This window comes from Catharus ustulatus, chromosome 2 (assembly GCF_009819885.2).
Source record: "Catharus ustulatus isolate bCatUst1 chromosome 2, bCatUst1.pri.v2, whole genome shotgun sequence".
Lineage (NCBI taxonomy): Eukaryota > Metazoa > Chordata > Aves > Passeriformes > Turdidae > Catharus > Catharus ustulatus.
The window spans coordinates 95665074-95681023 of record NC_046222.1 but is presented as its reverse complement, the minus strand read 5'-3'; the positions used below and the strand labels follow the sequence as shown (position 1 = coordinate 95681023).

At 45.9% G+C, this 15950-nt stretch overlaps 1 protein-coding gene across 2 annotated transcripts in view; it reads right to left on the bottom strand.

Moving 5' to 3' along the window:
• The window catches only part of POU3F3 (POU class 3 homeobox 3), a 64230-nt gene that overhangs the window by 36734 nt on the left and 11546 nt on the right, over positions 1-15950 (bottom strand). Inside the window, exon 2 of one of the 2 annotated variants that reach the window (XM_033053220.2) lies at positions 12188-13442. The exons of the other annotated variant lie outside the window; for it this stretch is intronic. Within the exon in view, the coding sequence (XP_032909111.1) occupies positions 13227-13442 (216 nt within the window). The 3' untranslated portion in view covers positions 12188-13226. Of the gene's footprint in view, positions 1-12187; positions 13443-15950 lie in introns of those variants that run through there. 2 annotated transcript variants of the gene reach the window in all.

Genomic DNA, 15950 nt, shown 5'->3' with positions numbered 1-15950 from the left:
AGATGTTTAGGAAAAATTACAAATCCAAAATATGCAGCCATTGTTCTCCGACAAACTCTCATATCTTCTAGTGATTAGCAGCAAGAGAACAAACTGAGCCAGAAGTGATATCTTTGTAGTTAAGATGGATCGATGGGTGGATGGATGGATGGATGGATGGATGGATGGATGGATGGATGGATGGATGGATGGATGGATGGATTTTTTTTTTCTGCTTGGTTGTTGCTCCTCGGCCCTTAAAGGTAAAAATAGGTAGGTTATGTTCTGCCTAGGAAAAAATGCTGAAAAAATTTCCTTCAGCTGGAAATTTTGGAGCCACTCATAGGAATTAAACTTCATCAAGCTGCAGGTGGTATGTCTAAGCTAAGGTTACTCAGTGTCTCTGAACTTCTGATCTTGGGGACTGGGGGTTGAAGCTGACTGCAGATGTCCAGAGCCTCCCTTCAGGTGGGCTGGAAGAAACAAGACCAGCACATCACCTGGCTGACCATACAGCCCTTCAGCTGCAGCCCTGGGACCCAATATACTGGTTGAAACATGCTCTTCAAACCCCTTTAAGCAGAGTGGTCTCTGAGTAGACAGACACACTTGACTGAAATGTAGTTAATGGCCAACTTACTTCAAGTCTTCACAGGTCCATTCCCATGCTGATCACAGCTATTCAACAGCTGTGATTTACATGCATGTCAGTGTGCTGTGGATTTTTCAAAGAGCCCTCTGTGGGCCCAGGAGGACAGAAAATGTTAGCACATTTCTGATTTTACAGATACTGAGAGTTGAAGTCACTTTTCTGAAGTTCAGAGTGAACTGGTAACTGGACCAGATATAGAAACTACTGACTTCTAACACTCTGTTTTCAATGGCTAGCCAGCACTTCCTTTCAGTTAATTTACTGTTAAATTTACTGTTACTATAGGCATAACTCAGAGATCCATGTACCAAGGGGACTGTTTACTCACAGAACTTTATTCAATATTTATAGCATGTGCTTATTATGGTGATCATACACAAAATCGCATTGTTTTTACTCTTTTGGTAGTGTTTTAACTAACAGGAATTGATGCATTACAAAAAAAAAAATAAAAAACACAAAACAACAAAGCAAAAAAAAAAAAAGTGCTGGCATTTCCAGAAATACTGTGGCTTTTTTTCTGAATTCACACATCAGTTCTGAATTCATTACAATACAAAGCTGCTTATAGTGCCAATACATTTTTGCACTTCATTCAATCAAATTTTACTATTAGTTTAGATCAACCATGTCATCTCATATTCCACAGAAATATGAGTCTTAGGGGAGAGGAGAGGAGAGGAGAGGAGAGGAGAGGAGAGGAGAGGAGAGGAGAGGAGAGGAGAGGAGAGGAGAGGAGAGGAGAGGAGAGGAGAGGAGAGGAGAGGAGAGGAGAGGAGAGGAGAGGAGAGGAGAGGAGAGGAGAGGAGAGGAGAGGAGAGGAGAGGAGAGGAGAGGAGAGGAGAGGAGAGGAGAGGAGAGGAGAGGAGAGGAGAGGAGAGGAGAGGAGAGGAGAGGGAAGAAAAAAGAAGAAAAAAGAAAAAAGGAAAAAAAAAAAGAAAAAAGAAAGTGGAAATGAAGGAGGAGGAAGAGAGGGAAGAATGAAAAGGGAAAGCAAACCTTGAATGTGTTTTGTCTCCTCAAGTCAGGTGACTACCTTGCTTCTTCAGGTTCCCTTATAATTACATGGTTGTTTTCTTACCTGTTTGCCCTTGTTATGAAGCTACTCACATTTTAAGTAGGTTTTCCTGTAGTCTAACATGAGCAAAATATTAACATGTCAGAAGTGGTTACTGAGCTTGTTGAGCCTGTGACTCAGGAATGCTGATATCTGAGGAAGTTCTATGAGCAGAGAACATCCCTGGGGGAATCCACTGCAGCCTTTTTTAATTCTCTGGGCGCTATTCCTGCCCTTTCTCGCATCAAATTCATTTGTACCCAAAACTGATGTGGTTCTAAAGCCACCCCTGCTGAAGCAACCTCCAAAGCAGAACAGACATGGAGTAATCCCTGCCCTCTGCTATTCCACTAGCAGACTTGTCTATTCCCTGTGAAAGGGTTTTCCAGCAAACGTGCACTAATACAATGCCAACAGAACCATCTCAGTGGAACCATTTTGATGAACAAAATAATAAACCAGCAAAACCATTTTTTTCCCTGATATTTTTCTGTCCACCTCAGGCAATTGTTTTCATGCTTCTGACAGACAGATGGCAAAACTTTCTGCATAGACAAGAAATCCTGAGGGGTGGGGAACAGAATATTCACTGCTGGTTGTGGTTGCTGCTCAGTTGTCTCTCTAGACTGCCTTATTGCATGAGGGAGTTTACTTTTAGAACTGGAGATTAATGGTGATTTTGGGTTGATGCCATTACATTTTTTAATTTTCCCTTCTTAATGTGGCTTATTTAAAGAGAGCACTAGGGTCCAGCATTTACTGATACTACAGGAAATAAAAACAAGGCAAAAAATAAGAGTACTTTAAGAAAGATCAACAGATAGCCAAAGAAACAGCAATGTTTGACCATTGGGATGTATTTATTAAAAGAAGACCCTTTTTGAAGGACAGACTCTGCCTAAGCAACTGTGGAAACAGCCTTCTGGAAGCAAGTCTGGCAGAACTGATAAGCAGAGCTTTGAACTGAGAAAGGAAGGGTACAGAGTCAAAGACTTGAATAATCTCCACATGCCCATAGAGCACCAGAGGAGAAAGTGCAGGTACACGAGGGTATGCCAAAGGATAAAGAAATTTAAGTGATCAGAATGGCAGGAAGCAAGAATAAAGAAAGTGCAAACTGTGAAGAGAACTGCTTCTAAGGTGGCAATGCAGTGAGTGCCAGGTTCAGATCTTGACAAAATGTTTATGGGGTAGAGAAATTTTAAAGAACACTATATGTACCAAAAAAGGGAAGAGCATAAATTAAGCCGGCTGGGCACTAGGTGGGACAGGTATACACTCGTAACAGAACAGAATAGCAATCACAGCTGGAACACTGGTCTCCAAGCACATGCATTATTCAGAAAAGCAGAGGTAAAGGTGAAGGTGATGGCAGAGAACTGTGCATTAATGATAGGAAACACTGCAAAGAAGTATGTGCAGAAAGGATACCATGCAAAAACCAGAATTTATTCCAGTTAAAATAATTTTGAGGAGATCTGGTAGATGAGACTACTTGGACAATGAAAGCCCCCTTATTTTCTTGGTTATATGTAAAGGCATCAGTGATGCCATTAGAGAAACAAGTTCTATTGAGTTTGTATCATGCAGAAAAATTTTTACCTCCCCAAATATGAATCAAGAACAACCACCACTAAAAATGACAGACTGCAGATATTTATGGATGCAATAGTCAGCAAATGTCTTCATAAAATTCTCACAAAACCATTAAAAAGTAATGCTGATTGAGACTTGGTTTTGGTAACTGATAACTTCAGCAAAAAAGGAAAAAGTACCTTGGTTCAAGTGTTCAGGGGCCTGACACTTCCTAATTAAACAGAACAAATAAGTGACTCTGCTAATAAGATTTTGCATTTCAAAAGAGCAGTAAACTTTTGGAGCTGATTATCAAAGTCAGATGTATTTCTGAGTGTGGGCAATAAAATGTGAGAGGGGCCTGGAGCTTCTACATGTCTGAGCAACTATAAGTTTTGGAAACCTGTGTACCAGACAAAAGAGAAAGCCTGGTTGTGTAACCACTTCAAGAGATGTGCTAGTACATTAGGTTATGTCTTTTAAAGGAAAGAGCAGGTCTTAGGCAAGGAATGGACTTAAATCTGACAGGAAAGATCACACCAAAGTCTTCCTAAGGTTTTTGGATTATATCCTACACAGGGAGAACAGTGTAATACTCTTCACTTGTGTTTCACTACAGTGTTTGGCACAGCAGTGCAGAAAATGTTATTTGTTAGCTGGAGCTCTGCAGAAGAACTGTGTGTGTAATAAGGATCTGGCTCATAGCATACAGACACCACTGAAAAAAAAAGGCATCACAAGGCTGTACAGAAGCAATTAGGAAGGCACATCAAACTAAATGTAGGGACAAATCTTGTTTCGTATTTTCATTAACGATCTTGATATTAGTACAGATTCTAAATTTTTAAAGATGCAGCATTTTGAGGTATCATTCATTGAATAATAAGCATGTCAAGACTCTGAAAACCAGTAAAGATTAAACAAAAAATGTAAATGCAAAGTTACTACTAGCAGTAGAATTTCCCCTAGGTGCTCCAAGCTTATAAGTAAACACAAATACCTGGCTATGCTATGCAAAGTAATACTTACACTACAGTATGACCCAGACATCAAAACAGGCAACTAAATTCCACTTAGACAGATATCAGAAAGCGTTAATGCTTTAGCAGAAAACCTGAGGTGATCTTGTGTGCAGCTCTGAGCACCCACACTCAGGAAGGCTTGATTTCAGCTATGCAGAACCACCACTACACAAAGGTTGCAGGCTTGATCCCTGTACAGACCATTCACTTAAGAGGTGGATTCAATGATCCCTATAGGTCTCTTCCAACGCAGAATATTCTGTGAATGACATAACTTAGAATCCATCATAGGATTATCTTAGAATATCCTGAATTGGAAGGAACCACAAGGATCAATGAAGTCCAGCTCCTGGTCTTGCACAGAACAATCCCAAGAATCACACCATGTGCCTCAGAATGTTGTTCAAATGCTTCTTAAACTCTATCAGGCTAGGTGATACGATCAAGTGGGGAGCCTGTTCCAGTGCCCAACCACCTTCTGGGTGAAAAACCTTTCCTTAATATCCAGCTTGACCATTAGGAAACAGGAAAAGGTCTGAATAACTTGGCTTGTTAAGCTGGAGGGAAGAAAAAGAAGGGAAAAAAAAAAAAAAAGAGAGAGAGAGAAAGAGGGGAAGAAAGATGTTTTCTAGCTGTTAAAGTCATCAGTTGAAAGCAAATCTATGTGTTTGTGACAAGAAGAGATATTCTAGTCCAAGTTAGTCTTGTGGGCTCAACCATGGCTGAATATCTGAGGGAGAGATTAAAGGCAGAGATTTGTATAATGAAAGAAAACTGCAGGTCTCCTTCAGTGTTTAGTAAATCTTTTCTCAGCTTTTCTGTTCCAAACTATTGCTAGTTTGCCAAACATGAACTGAAAGACACAAATCTTGAAAAAACTTTTCATTTCAATTTGGAGCCATGTTCTGAAGCTTGAGTCATAGAAGAGGAAGAACGTGGGTTTTCATGGAAAATTTAAAACATCTTTCTCAGACTTGTCTGACTATTCAGCTGAACTTTGCCATCTGAAATATTCAGACTGGCTATGTCCTACATAGAGAAAAAGCCTCATTCACTACCTACCTGTTAGTCAAACATCATCAAAAGTGAAAATGAAGTTGGCTAGGATATTTGTCTATTTCCATTTCATGTGTATGCAGTGCTGCTCTTTGCCAGTTTGAAGCTAAACCTTTGCAGAGCTAAAGATTTGCTCTTTATCTTGCAAGAGGCCATAGGAAAGTCCTCATTGGCTTCACTGGGATCATATCTATGGAGTCCTTACAGATGAGCAAGTAGGTATTTTCTTGTCTGCCCACAGGGTCCATCTACTTCTGCTGTTTCTTCAGAGAGGTCCTTTTTGAAATTTTCAATAATGGCAACAACTCCCCTCCTCTTTCCCCCAGATATGTTATTCTGAAGGTGCTTGGTTATGCTTCTGCCACTGTTAGCCAGCTATTCTGTGTGTCATGCTCTACTCTTGAGATTCACCTGGTCTCCACCATGACTCTGACAATTTGCTTGTTTCCAGCCCAGTGCTGCAGTCTGACTCAGCCTGATGCCCTCCCAAGCTAAATGTGACTGACCCCACCACCTCCACCTGGCTCCAGCTGTTGCATGAGCCCTTGGAGTGTAATACACACAAAATGCTTTGGTGCATGTATGTTACTTCTACCACTGCCCAGTCCAGCATCTCCCTTGCCTTCATACCTCCTGCTTGATGGGGTATCACTAACTGGAAAGCGAGAGAAAAAAATTGAGTTTATCATGGTGTAGATTTAACTCTATACATGTCCTTTGTGCCAGACATGGGTAAAAGGTTATATTTCAATCCATTGCAACCACATGAAAAGGTGTTTCTACATTCATTTCTGCCTGGTTTTGGTTTGGGTTTTGGAAGTATTTATTTTGTTTAATGCCTGGCTTCTAGATTCACATTTTTATGCAGAAAATATTTGAACAAAAGGGAGAGTTCAAGTCACCCTGTCATGAAAAAGCTGTAAGACCTGCTTTTAAGGATCGCTCCAGCCTGAACTGAAAAGGGTGCCAAAATAAACATGCATTTCAGTTGGCATCACTGTAAATTGATCAAATGAACTTCAGGCTGGGGTCATTTTTCCTGAACCTGGGAGATATTGTTTGTTATGGGCAAAACACATTGACACTCAGGAATAGCAGCACCTCTTGAACCCTGAGCCAGTGCTGAATGCAGCACGTCCTTATCCACACTGCCTACAGATAGGTAGAACAGGACCCATCTACCCTAACTTCAGCCATCTGGTCAGGTATGCTATAACTAAGCTGACTGCCTGTCTGCCTGCTATAATTGACTGAGCCGTGCAGGCAGCTTCAAAAGGTGACTCATCCCTCCCTTTAGTGGGTGCTTAAGCTAGCTGGCACGAATTGCCCTCTGTCTTTCTCCCTTCTCGACAGAGGGAGCCGAGACTTGGCCTACACGTTAACTAGTATATGGCTAAAGTTAGTGAAGATAAATCCCATCTGCAGTTAGTACTGGATCTGATAACTCAACTGCTAAAGCCCCATTTGAACTGCAGGCATTGCTTTTAGAAATAGGTATCATGAACTTATTGGTATCAGATGTTGTCCATAAATGGGCAGTTCTAAAGGGAGGCCCAGGTGGGGGGAGGGATAGTAACCCCTTGATTGTGAAATTACATGATTACTAAATGAATATGATTCTTCAGCAGGCTGTTTTTAATGTTGGGGTTGTGTTTCTAATGAAGGAAAACATGTTGTATCACTGATCCATATCACAGTCCTCATGCTGTCTGCTATCAAGAGAAAGCAAACTCTAAACTCAAGATCTATCAGATTTTTATTCATACCTGAAGAAATAAAACCATAAGGTTGTTCTTTTTTAAAATCAAAATAGTCTCTGTGCAGTGTATCTGATTCAAACCATATTGCTAGCAAGGTGGAACCTTGAAAACATTAAGATTTTTCTATGGTAAAAGTTAAAGATTAGAGGGCCCTGAGGAAACAGAACACATGGGCCAAAAGTTTTAAACCCAAATATTAAAGATAGTCAGCCAAGTCAAAACATTGGCATCTACATGAAGGGACTGTGAATTATAGAGGGACTGAGCACCCGCTGAGTCTACTTATTCCCTAGCACTTCTGAAAACTACTCCAATTTTAATTAAATAACTTCATGTGGATGAAGTTGCTTCTATTTTGTACAAAGGAATATGTATGTTCCTGGGTTTACTAGAAGAACCCCGGTAGGGTTTGGTCCCTTGTCTTTCTGCACGAGAATGGAAGGAGCAATGACAGAAGCCTTTTGTTCTGACAGAGGGGTTATTTCAGTTGAATCAGAACCAACCCCACAGAGAACCAAACAAAACCAAGCAAACAAACAAAAAAATGAAACCACCAAAAAAGAAGCCCTTCATATAAGTCACCAATGACTGATCAAAAGGAAACCTGTCACCACAGCTTCAGAAAATTTGAACTCAAAAGTTTATGATGGGCTCAGCCCCATCAGTTGCACAGTGAATGATGCCTCTGACTTGCCACAGCTTCTGCCTCTTCACAATCCTGCCTGTGGCCCTCCTGGAGCTGACCTGGGAAATGCATTGTGCTAAATTAGCTCAAGAAACTGTTCTCATTTTTCAAGTATGAGAAAACTCACAACGCTGAAGTAATTTAGAAACCAAAGCTTAACTCCTGTAAGTAATAGAGAAACCCTGAAGTTACTCTAGATTATACAGCAAAAGAAAATAGGTGTCATATTTTAGGTTGAATTACAACCTTTATGTCCCATCCCAATAGACACAAATTAATATCTTCTACTGTGGAGCTCAAAGTAACGCTCCACCACCGATATCAGGAGGACCTTTCCTAAGCTAGAAGTTGTGACAGCAAAACGTGCCATGTGCCATTCTGGATTTGCAGTCGTTTGTGAGGTAAAGCATGAGGAATCCTCCATCTGAAAGGCATCGGGTAGCTTTTCTTCCATTACAGTTGGAATTGCAGGAAAAACTTTTCCTTTCTTAGTTTAAAATATTTTCTCAGCTGAAACCAGCAATTGCTATTTCCCAATGTAACCACAATCCTGGGCTTCTCTGCTGTTCCTGTCCTTTGCTGGACAGAATGGCTTTGGATAAGGCACAAAAGATTTTTCTGTACACACCTGCTCAATTCACAGTATAGTGAGCCCATGATGCCAAACACAACATCAAGGATGCCAGTCTTAGGGAAAGGCACTTGAATTTCAAGCACTGAGACAGCTAACTTTTAAGACATGTAAATCCTTCAGTGGAACTAGCCATAAACCTCACTAGCCTAACTCTTCCTTAGTGGCTAATGAACTGGAGTGTGTCTTATTTCTCATGCCTATTCTGAGTCATGCTAGCCTGACTATTAGAGACTGTCTATTGCCCATAAACCCAAAAATGCATTTTTGTTTCAGCAAAGATAGAAATTGCCCTTCTTCCCAATCATTTAAGAAGAAGAGCATTCCCAGAGTCAAGAATGAAAATCTATTCCTGTCTGTTGTTATACATTATCTTTTCTTGTCAATAAAACCAGTTCAGTGATGGTATGCTATTTCAAATTTTTCGTGTGAAGCTTAGTTTTTATTTACAAACCTTATTTTGATACTAGAATAAACTTGTGTTATTTTTAATTGCTGGTTCTCATAGGGTGTCAGAAAATGACATGGGACAGGAATTATGAATCACACTTTCACCTCTGAAAATGCAAAACCCAATAAAATTTGACCAAGCAGTAGAGTATTGATCAAACAGTCATTACTGTTGCTTAATTGTCTGGTTTGTGTAGTGGTCTGTGGTACAGCAGAATTAGAAAGGATGTAGTCCTGGTCACCTTGCAGTTAAAATTCCTTCTGGTGTGTAGGAAGTTTTTGGTCCATATGATAAAACAGGAAATAACACCTAAAATGTTGGTTTCTGACTATTAGGGGACTTCAGATTTTAATTTTAAAGTCTAGGTTTTTGAAAACAATTAGTTGCTCTTCTGTTCAGAAGGCATCGGCAATGCAGGTAGATAAATCCAATTTCCAAATGGTGCAGGTGCCATCAAGGTGTTTCAAGGTGTTTGGTGGTTATGCCAAAATAAAGAGGGAGTTAGAATCTGAATATTTCATTAGGGGCTTTAAGACTGAGGTCATTCAACAAAATACAGAACAAAAAAATTTAGATTGGTAACTCTAATTTAAGCCTTTATCTCCCCATTGGTGTCTGGAGGAAGTCAAAAGTCTCACGCAGGACCTGGTAGCCTAATCCCTATTTTTTTGGGCTGCACCTTAGTAGTGGCAATTCAGAGTCAATCAATGTCAGTGATGCTCAGGTACCTAACTGCCAAAACCCCTTGGGCAAATTTAGTCTGGACATCTAAGTCACATAGAATTTGCCACATGCAGAAGTGACATCCAAAGGCATTATACAACCTAGGCTGAAAAGTAAATACAGTTTGAGTGGCTCATGCAAATACAGTTATTGCTAGCTAAAGAATACAGTACCATTTTATGACTTGAGGTATGGACAGAAAGATTTCTGTGCTTCTTTGGGACTCTCTGCCAACATGCACGTACAGAAGACCTAAGTAAACACAGTAAAATTGGTATGTGTATTTGAAGACTTAGCTCACATTCTGTACCTGTAACAGCAATGCAGCAGCAGAAATAAGGAAAACGTCAAACCTAAAGAAAAACTTTAGCCCTTTTCAGCAGAAATACCTGCATTCTCTAATTCTAACTTGAAGCCTTAGAGGTGGCAAGACCTGAAGTCAGGCAGACACCTGTAGAAACTGAATGTGACCTTAAATGAGCTCAAACATTGTGGACAGTCTCTTTGTCTTTTTCCTGCTCATGCCACCGGCCTGGGGTGCACAGTCCCCCTAATCTGGACAACTAATGCAGTGACTAAATGGAACTGGGGTGACCAAGACAGATGCCTCCCATCTGGATGTGGATGTGGCTGAACTGCCCTGTCAAAAGGGCAGCATCATAATTTAACAGTAAAAATTAGCATATGCCCAAAAATTTTAGAAACAAAAAGCTTCCTGGGATAGTAAAGACACTAGAGCAGCAGTATGGGGGCCCTGTTCACTTGTAAGATGCGGCAGCTGGCTGGGTCCTCTCTGATCTCCCTGAAAAGGGAAAGAAATCAAACGTGCTGGGTTGAGAGGTCCTCTCCTTCCACCCTCAATTCTGTCAGACTGCCGGAATTTATTCATTCCTCCACCCTAGCCTCCCACCCCTAAAAACAGAGATAGCTCTTCCAGCTTTTCGCAGCTACGACATAATAAAACCACAGAAGCTGGTGAAAGCTCTCGGAGAATAACGCCCGGCCGGGTTACCAAGCACCTTTCGGGCAGGTTTTATGCACAGGATATGCACCCTTCTTTCCTCATGCGGGGGCACCTCGTGGCTCCCAGGAGCGCTGCCCGCGCAGCCCCTCTCCCCTGCCGGGAGCGGCCCGGCCTCCGCCCCCGTTAGATGGCGCTACAGACTTTACAACCACGTGTGCAGAGACGACGGGGAAAAGAAGAATAACGATAATAGGAATGACCCTCTTATTGTCCGAAACGCCGGGAGCCGGCCCCGCGGTGGGCCGGGGGGAAGCGGCGCCCGGCGTCGGGATGCTCCTTTCCCGCAGGGAGTGCCCGGGCTTGCCCTCAGCCCCGCGGCGGCTGCCGGGGCTTGGCCCTCGGAGCCACCAGAGCAAAGTCGGGAGCAAGTGGGCGAGCGGGGGCCCGGCGGAGCCGTCCTTCCTACCGGGAGAACATCCTCTCAGGAACGGGGAGGAGGCGCCGGCCGGTTCCCAACCGGGGAGCTGGGCTAAACCCACGGACAGTCTCTTGTCCCTCCCCTATATTACTTCTCCTTTCCAAAAAGCTGCTCATGCAATGTGTATAGCCTGATTGGGCTCTGATGGCTGGATGTTTAATCAGTCCCACTCTTTTTTTTTTTTTTTTTCCTTTTTTGTAGTCCCGCGTTTCCTCTCTGTGTAGAGCCCCGCAAGTTTTCAGTCAGAGCCTGCCGCGGGGGTCCGCCAGAGCCAGCGTACCCTGGGTGCGTGGCTCTGCCCCTCGCCCATCCCGGCCGAGGATAGGAGGGATAGGACGGTGTATGAAACTGCTAGTCTTCCACTCATTAGTCCACGACCGACTCGTCAGCGCTTCTCTGCCCGGTCCCCAGCCGAAAGGCGGCTGAGTGTCCCCAGCCCTGCCGCTGAGCGTCTAGGCGATCACCTTAAGAAGGGGCTAGGGCTGTCCCGGCGCTCAGGCCACCGCCGCACCCCCCTCCCGCGCCTGCCATCGGGCCGTGAACTTTCCGGTGGGGTATGTTCTCCTTTAAGAAAGCGAACTGTTCCTTATGCATATTTAAGGCTGTTTGCCTGCAGTGCCCAGCTGACACGGGGCTGGAGGCTCACACGCGGGACCCGAGCTCTGGAGGAGTAAATCATCCCCACTTTAAACGCACCCTCTGCCAGGGCTCCAGTTGGGAGCTCCTTCCCATTGCTCTAAACACATGTAAGTCAGAAAGGGGGGGGGGGGGGGGGGGGGGGAGAGCTGGGGAGACGGAAGGGGGAGACTGAGCCTATTTATGGAGATGAGTAGGGTATTTTGGTAATTTCCATCACCAACATCCCCCCCACCCACCAAAAAAAACAAAAAAAAACAAAAAACAAAACCAAAACAGCAACAACAAAACCCCCTGTCCTTGGATTTTAAAAAACAACTCAAAACAATTTATTAATATTATTATTATTTTTCGCCCAGCCTAGGGGTTCCTGCCCCCCTCAGCACGCCTGGATCCCTAAGATCAGTGAGGCTTCCAGACTTCCTCTCTGTTTTTGCCCTGCACGAGAGCGCCTTGCTGGGTGCGCGTGTGCGTGAGGAGCGGAGAGGAGCGCCGGGAGGGTAAGTGAAGCCCTTGCTTCAGCCGGGGGGGCCGGAGGAGACCTCTCTCACGTCACCCGCGGATCAGAGGACTCCTCCGTCGCGCCGGGGGTGGGATCCCGGGCAGTCTCTTCAGCCTAGACAGAGCGGGGGGAGCCTTCCGGGGATGCGAGCGCCTTTGGAAATGCCCCCTCCACATCTAGGCACCCTGCCACCTCCGCGCGTGGGTACTTCTGTACGTGTGTGCGAAACGACAAAGTGTATGTGAAGGTCAGCCTGGTGATCTTCCACTGCAGCTCAAATGGGAAGGAGCAACTTTCTGTGCTCTGCTCTTAGTGGTTTCCTGCCTTTTAAAGTGAACTTGTTCGAGTGTGTTATTCAAAATGTGGTTCAGTAGTTATGCCTTCAAATTAAGTTGCTTCTTGGTCCTCATCGGGAAAAGCAGACATGTGTCCTCAATTGTATAGTATATATATAAAAAAAAAAAAAAAATCTACTAGGTACTTTATGATTCCATCTGGAGAAATTAAAAGCCCAGAGCTGTAATGTTTATTCTTACATAGTTTACAAAAAAAGGGGGAAATGTGTGAGACACATGTCTCCAAATATAACCAAAGTGCTTTCCCTTCTGGTTAAAAAGTTGCATGCAAATGTTTTCATTTTAACACTCCCTGCCACCTGTACTTCTCAGGGAAACTTTTCTTGGCGTTAGTGACGAAGCACCAATAGTACTTATTAATGAATTAATTATTATTATGGTTGCTGAATTGACTTAAAGTGCTTTGGAGGCGAAACTGATCCATGTTAATCAGTTACAATTAATTGTGTTTCAGCTGCTGTTTCAAACACAGTTTCAAAGACGAAAGCGAGAAAGCTGTTCATGGGGTGTAGGGAAGGGGGTGTTTCAAAGACTCTTCCCTGCCACAGCCCCCTTGCTCAGAGATCTCTTGGGCTGCAGAAACTGGAGTAATGTTGTCCCGATGCCCGCGTCAGGTCACATAAAGGTGCGAGGGGCAACTTAGGTGACAAACTCCTCTTCCTCCTACCAAAAGCTGCAAAGATTAAGAGAGTCTAGGATTTAGGAGCGCAGCCCCACTGGGAGATTTCCCTCAGGAGTTCGCATTACGGGGGAGGGCAGCGGGCTTGGGCTTTGCTGTGCCGTCTCTGCTTGGCCGCTTTGGTCAGGGCTTTTGTGTTGGCGGCGGAGAAAAGGAGGCAGCGGTGGGCAGCGAGGCCGAAGGGCTCCACAGAGTCCTCTCGCGGGGGGGCGACTGCATCCCGCGTCCAGGAGCATCTGGGGAGAGGGAAACGGGGAAGAGAAGAAAATAGCTCCCCGAGGGGACAAGCGACAGCTGGGCCGGGCTCTGTGAATGCTGGGGAGGCCAGAGGGGCGGCCGCACGGCCGAGGGCAGGAAAAGCCGGGTCGCGCACACAGGCAGCCGAGACGGCAAGGGGAGGGCTATTCTCTGCCGTGCCACTCCCCAGCCGCCCCGCCGCTGCAGGACCTGGGTGCTAGGGGTGCCGGGCGGGCTCAGCGGGGAAAGCTGGGGATGAGCAAGGCCAGGGAGAGGCATTGAGACAGCCGGGCAAAGCTGGGAAAGCTCCCGGGATCGATGTGCCCAGGGGAGACCCGAGGGCCACTGTTTGGCCAGCTGGTCACAGGGTGGCCCGTGCGTGCCCAGCACTGCGGCTGCAGGGGAGCATCCCCTCCACGAGGGGTGGAACGCCAAAGCGCTGCCTCAGGCGCCCCGGGACACGGCTGGGGTCGACCTGGCTAAACCGGGGACCGCGCCCCGGCTGCCCGCACCCCCGGTGGGAACTGGTGGCAGGGAGGGGCTGAAAACAGACTTTCCGTCTTTTGCCAGGGAAACGGGATTTTCCACAATGATAAAGACCCCTCTTCACAAAAGTTGGGGGGGAGAGAGGGAGAACTGGCGGTTCTCCCCGGGCTGGGCGCCTCAGCCTTGCCCTGCCTGCCCCTTGGCCTCCGGCCGCCCCGGGGGCTGAGCCCATCCCGGGCGACACCAGGCATCATCGTACTGCTTATCCTTAGAGACTTACACTTCGCAAAAGTAAAGCTCTCCCCCGCCCCAGCCTTCAATGTGACTTTTTTTTTATGCCAGTTCACAGAAAGGCAATTGGGAAACTCTGTTCCCTCCCATCCTCTCTGGAATTGTGTTGTTGGGATTTTTTTGTGGTTTGGTTTTTTTTTTCCCTTCCCTCGCTCCAGCTCTTCCTCAAAGACTCCCCCATTCCTCCCATTTTTTTTTCTTTTTTCTTTTTTCTTTTTTTTTTCTTTTTTTCATCTTCATCCCATTGACTCTACTCAGCTTTTGCTTAAGATGAGCAGGGAAAAAAGCAAACCACTTTACCCTATATGTGCAAAAGGACCTTTCTTGGAGAAAAGTAAAACAAACAAAACCCCTTTTACCTGCAATGGAAGATAGTGTACGAAATTATCCACCCCACCCCCCCCTCCTTTATCGAATGTAGCTGCAAGTAATTGAAAATTGTGGGAAGAGATGCGTTTTCCACGTGTGAACGTAAGAGCTAAGGTCGGTCGAGTAGACAGGACACTTCGTTCCTGCTCATCACGGGTGGAATCGCTTTCTCCAGCTGGGATGGGTGGTGATGCAGGTCTCGCAGAAGTGCAGGATACAAATGTTCGGTTTTCGTATATCACAAAAGCAGGCTTCGTTGGATGAAACACCCATATCAGCCAACTTTCTCCCTCTCCCTCCCTAGTTTTATTTGTTTTCTTTGAATGCAGGACTGAGGTGGTCAAAACCAAACAAAAGCACTTGCGTTTGTGTCGGCACTTTGTCGTCGGGGCAGCACCCGCATTAGATTATTGCCGGGGATTTATTTGCATGCAGCTGCAAACCCACAACCCGGCTGCTGACCGCTGCGCATAAAGGGCTGCCGGGGCCGGCCCCTGCCCGGCCGCCGCGGCTCCCGGTGGGAACACGGCCCGGGGGCCGGGGGTGGGGGGAGGATTTGGGAGTGGGTTTGCTCCCGACACGGCCCGGGGGGATGGTCACAGAGCCGGCAGCAGCAGGGTCCCCAGCGCAGCCAGAGGCTGCAGGTGCGGGGGATGGGGGGGAGGCGGGGGCGGCGCCGGCCCGCAGCCCCCCTCCCCGCCACCCGGCTCGCCCCCAAAGGCAGCCGCAGCTCCCACTGGCCTTGCTCACAAGCACATCCGAGAAAAGCTTTCCCTAATGCCTATGTCCCGGGGAAGAAAAAAAAAAAAAAAAAAAAAAAAAGGACCGGTGGCGGATCCTCGGGATTTCTCAGAGCTATTTTCAGTGCTTTGAAATTTGCAGTAATGTTGATGTTCCTTTTCCCTCCCTCTTCTCTCCTCTCTTCGGCCCAGTAGCGTTTGGCAGCGTTTGACGAGGGAGCTATTAACCTTTGAAGCAAGGGCTTTAGGTTCAAACTACCTCGTTCGCTACCCGCTGTATGCCTCTCCCCTCCCCACACAGAGGCACGATGAGAGGATGGATTTGGCTGCATGGGATCGATGTAAATGTCTCCTCAGGCCTCCCTCTACCTCGGGCTATGCTACCAAACCTCCTTCATCTTCTCCCGGAGAACCCGCTGAAGGTGCAGGGCTCCTGGAGCTTGAACTAGCTCCCCTGCGAGTGCAGCGGGACCAGAACCTGCCCCCGAAGCGGGGCCGGCTGGGGCACGAACCCCACGGCAGCGCTGCCGTGGTCTGGCCCGTCTCTCCCTCCGTGCGGAGAAGGAGGGGGTCAAACCAGCCATCCACAAGCTTAGGGGACTTCTGCCCGTCCCTCTGCTC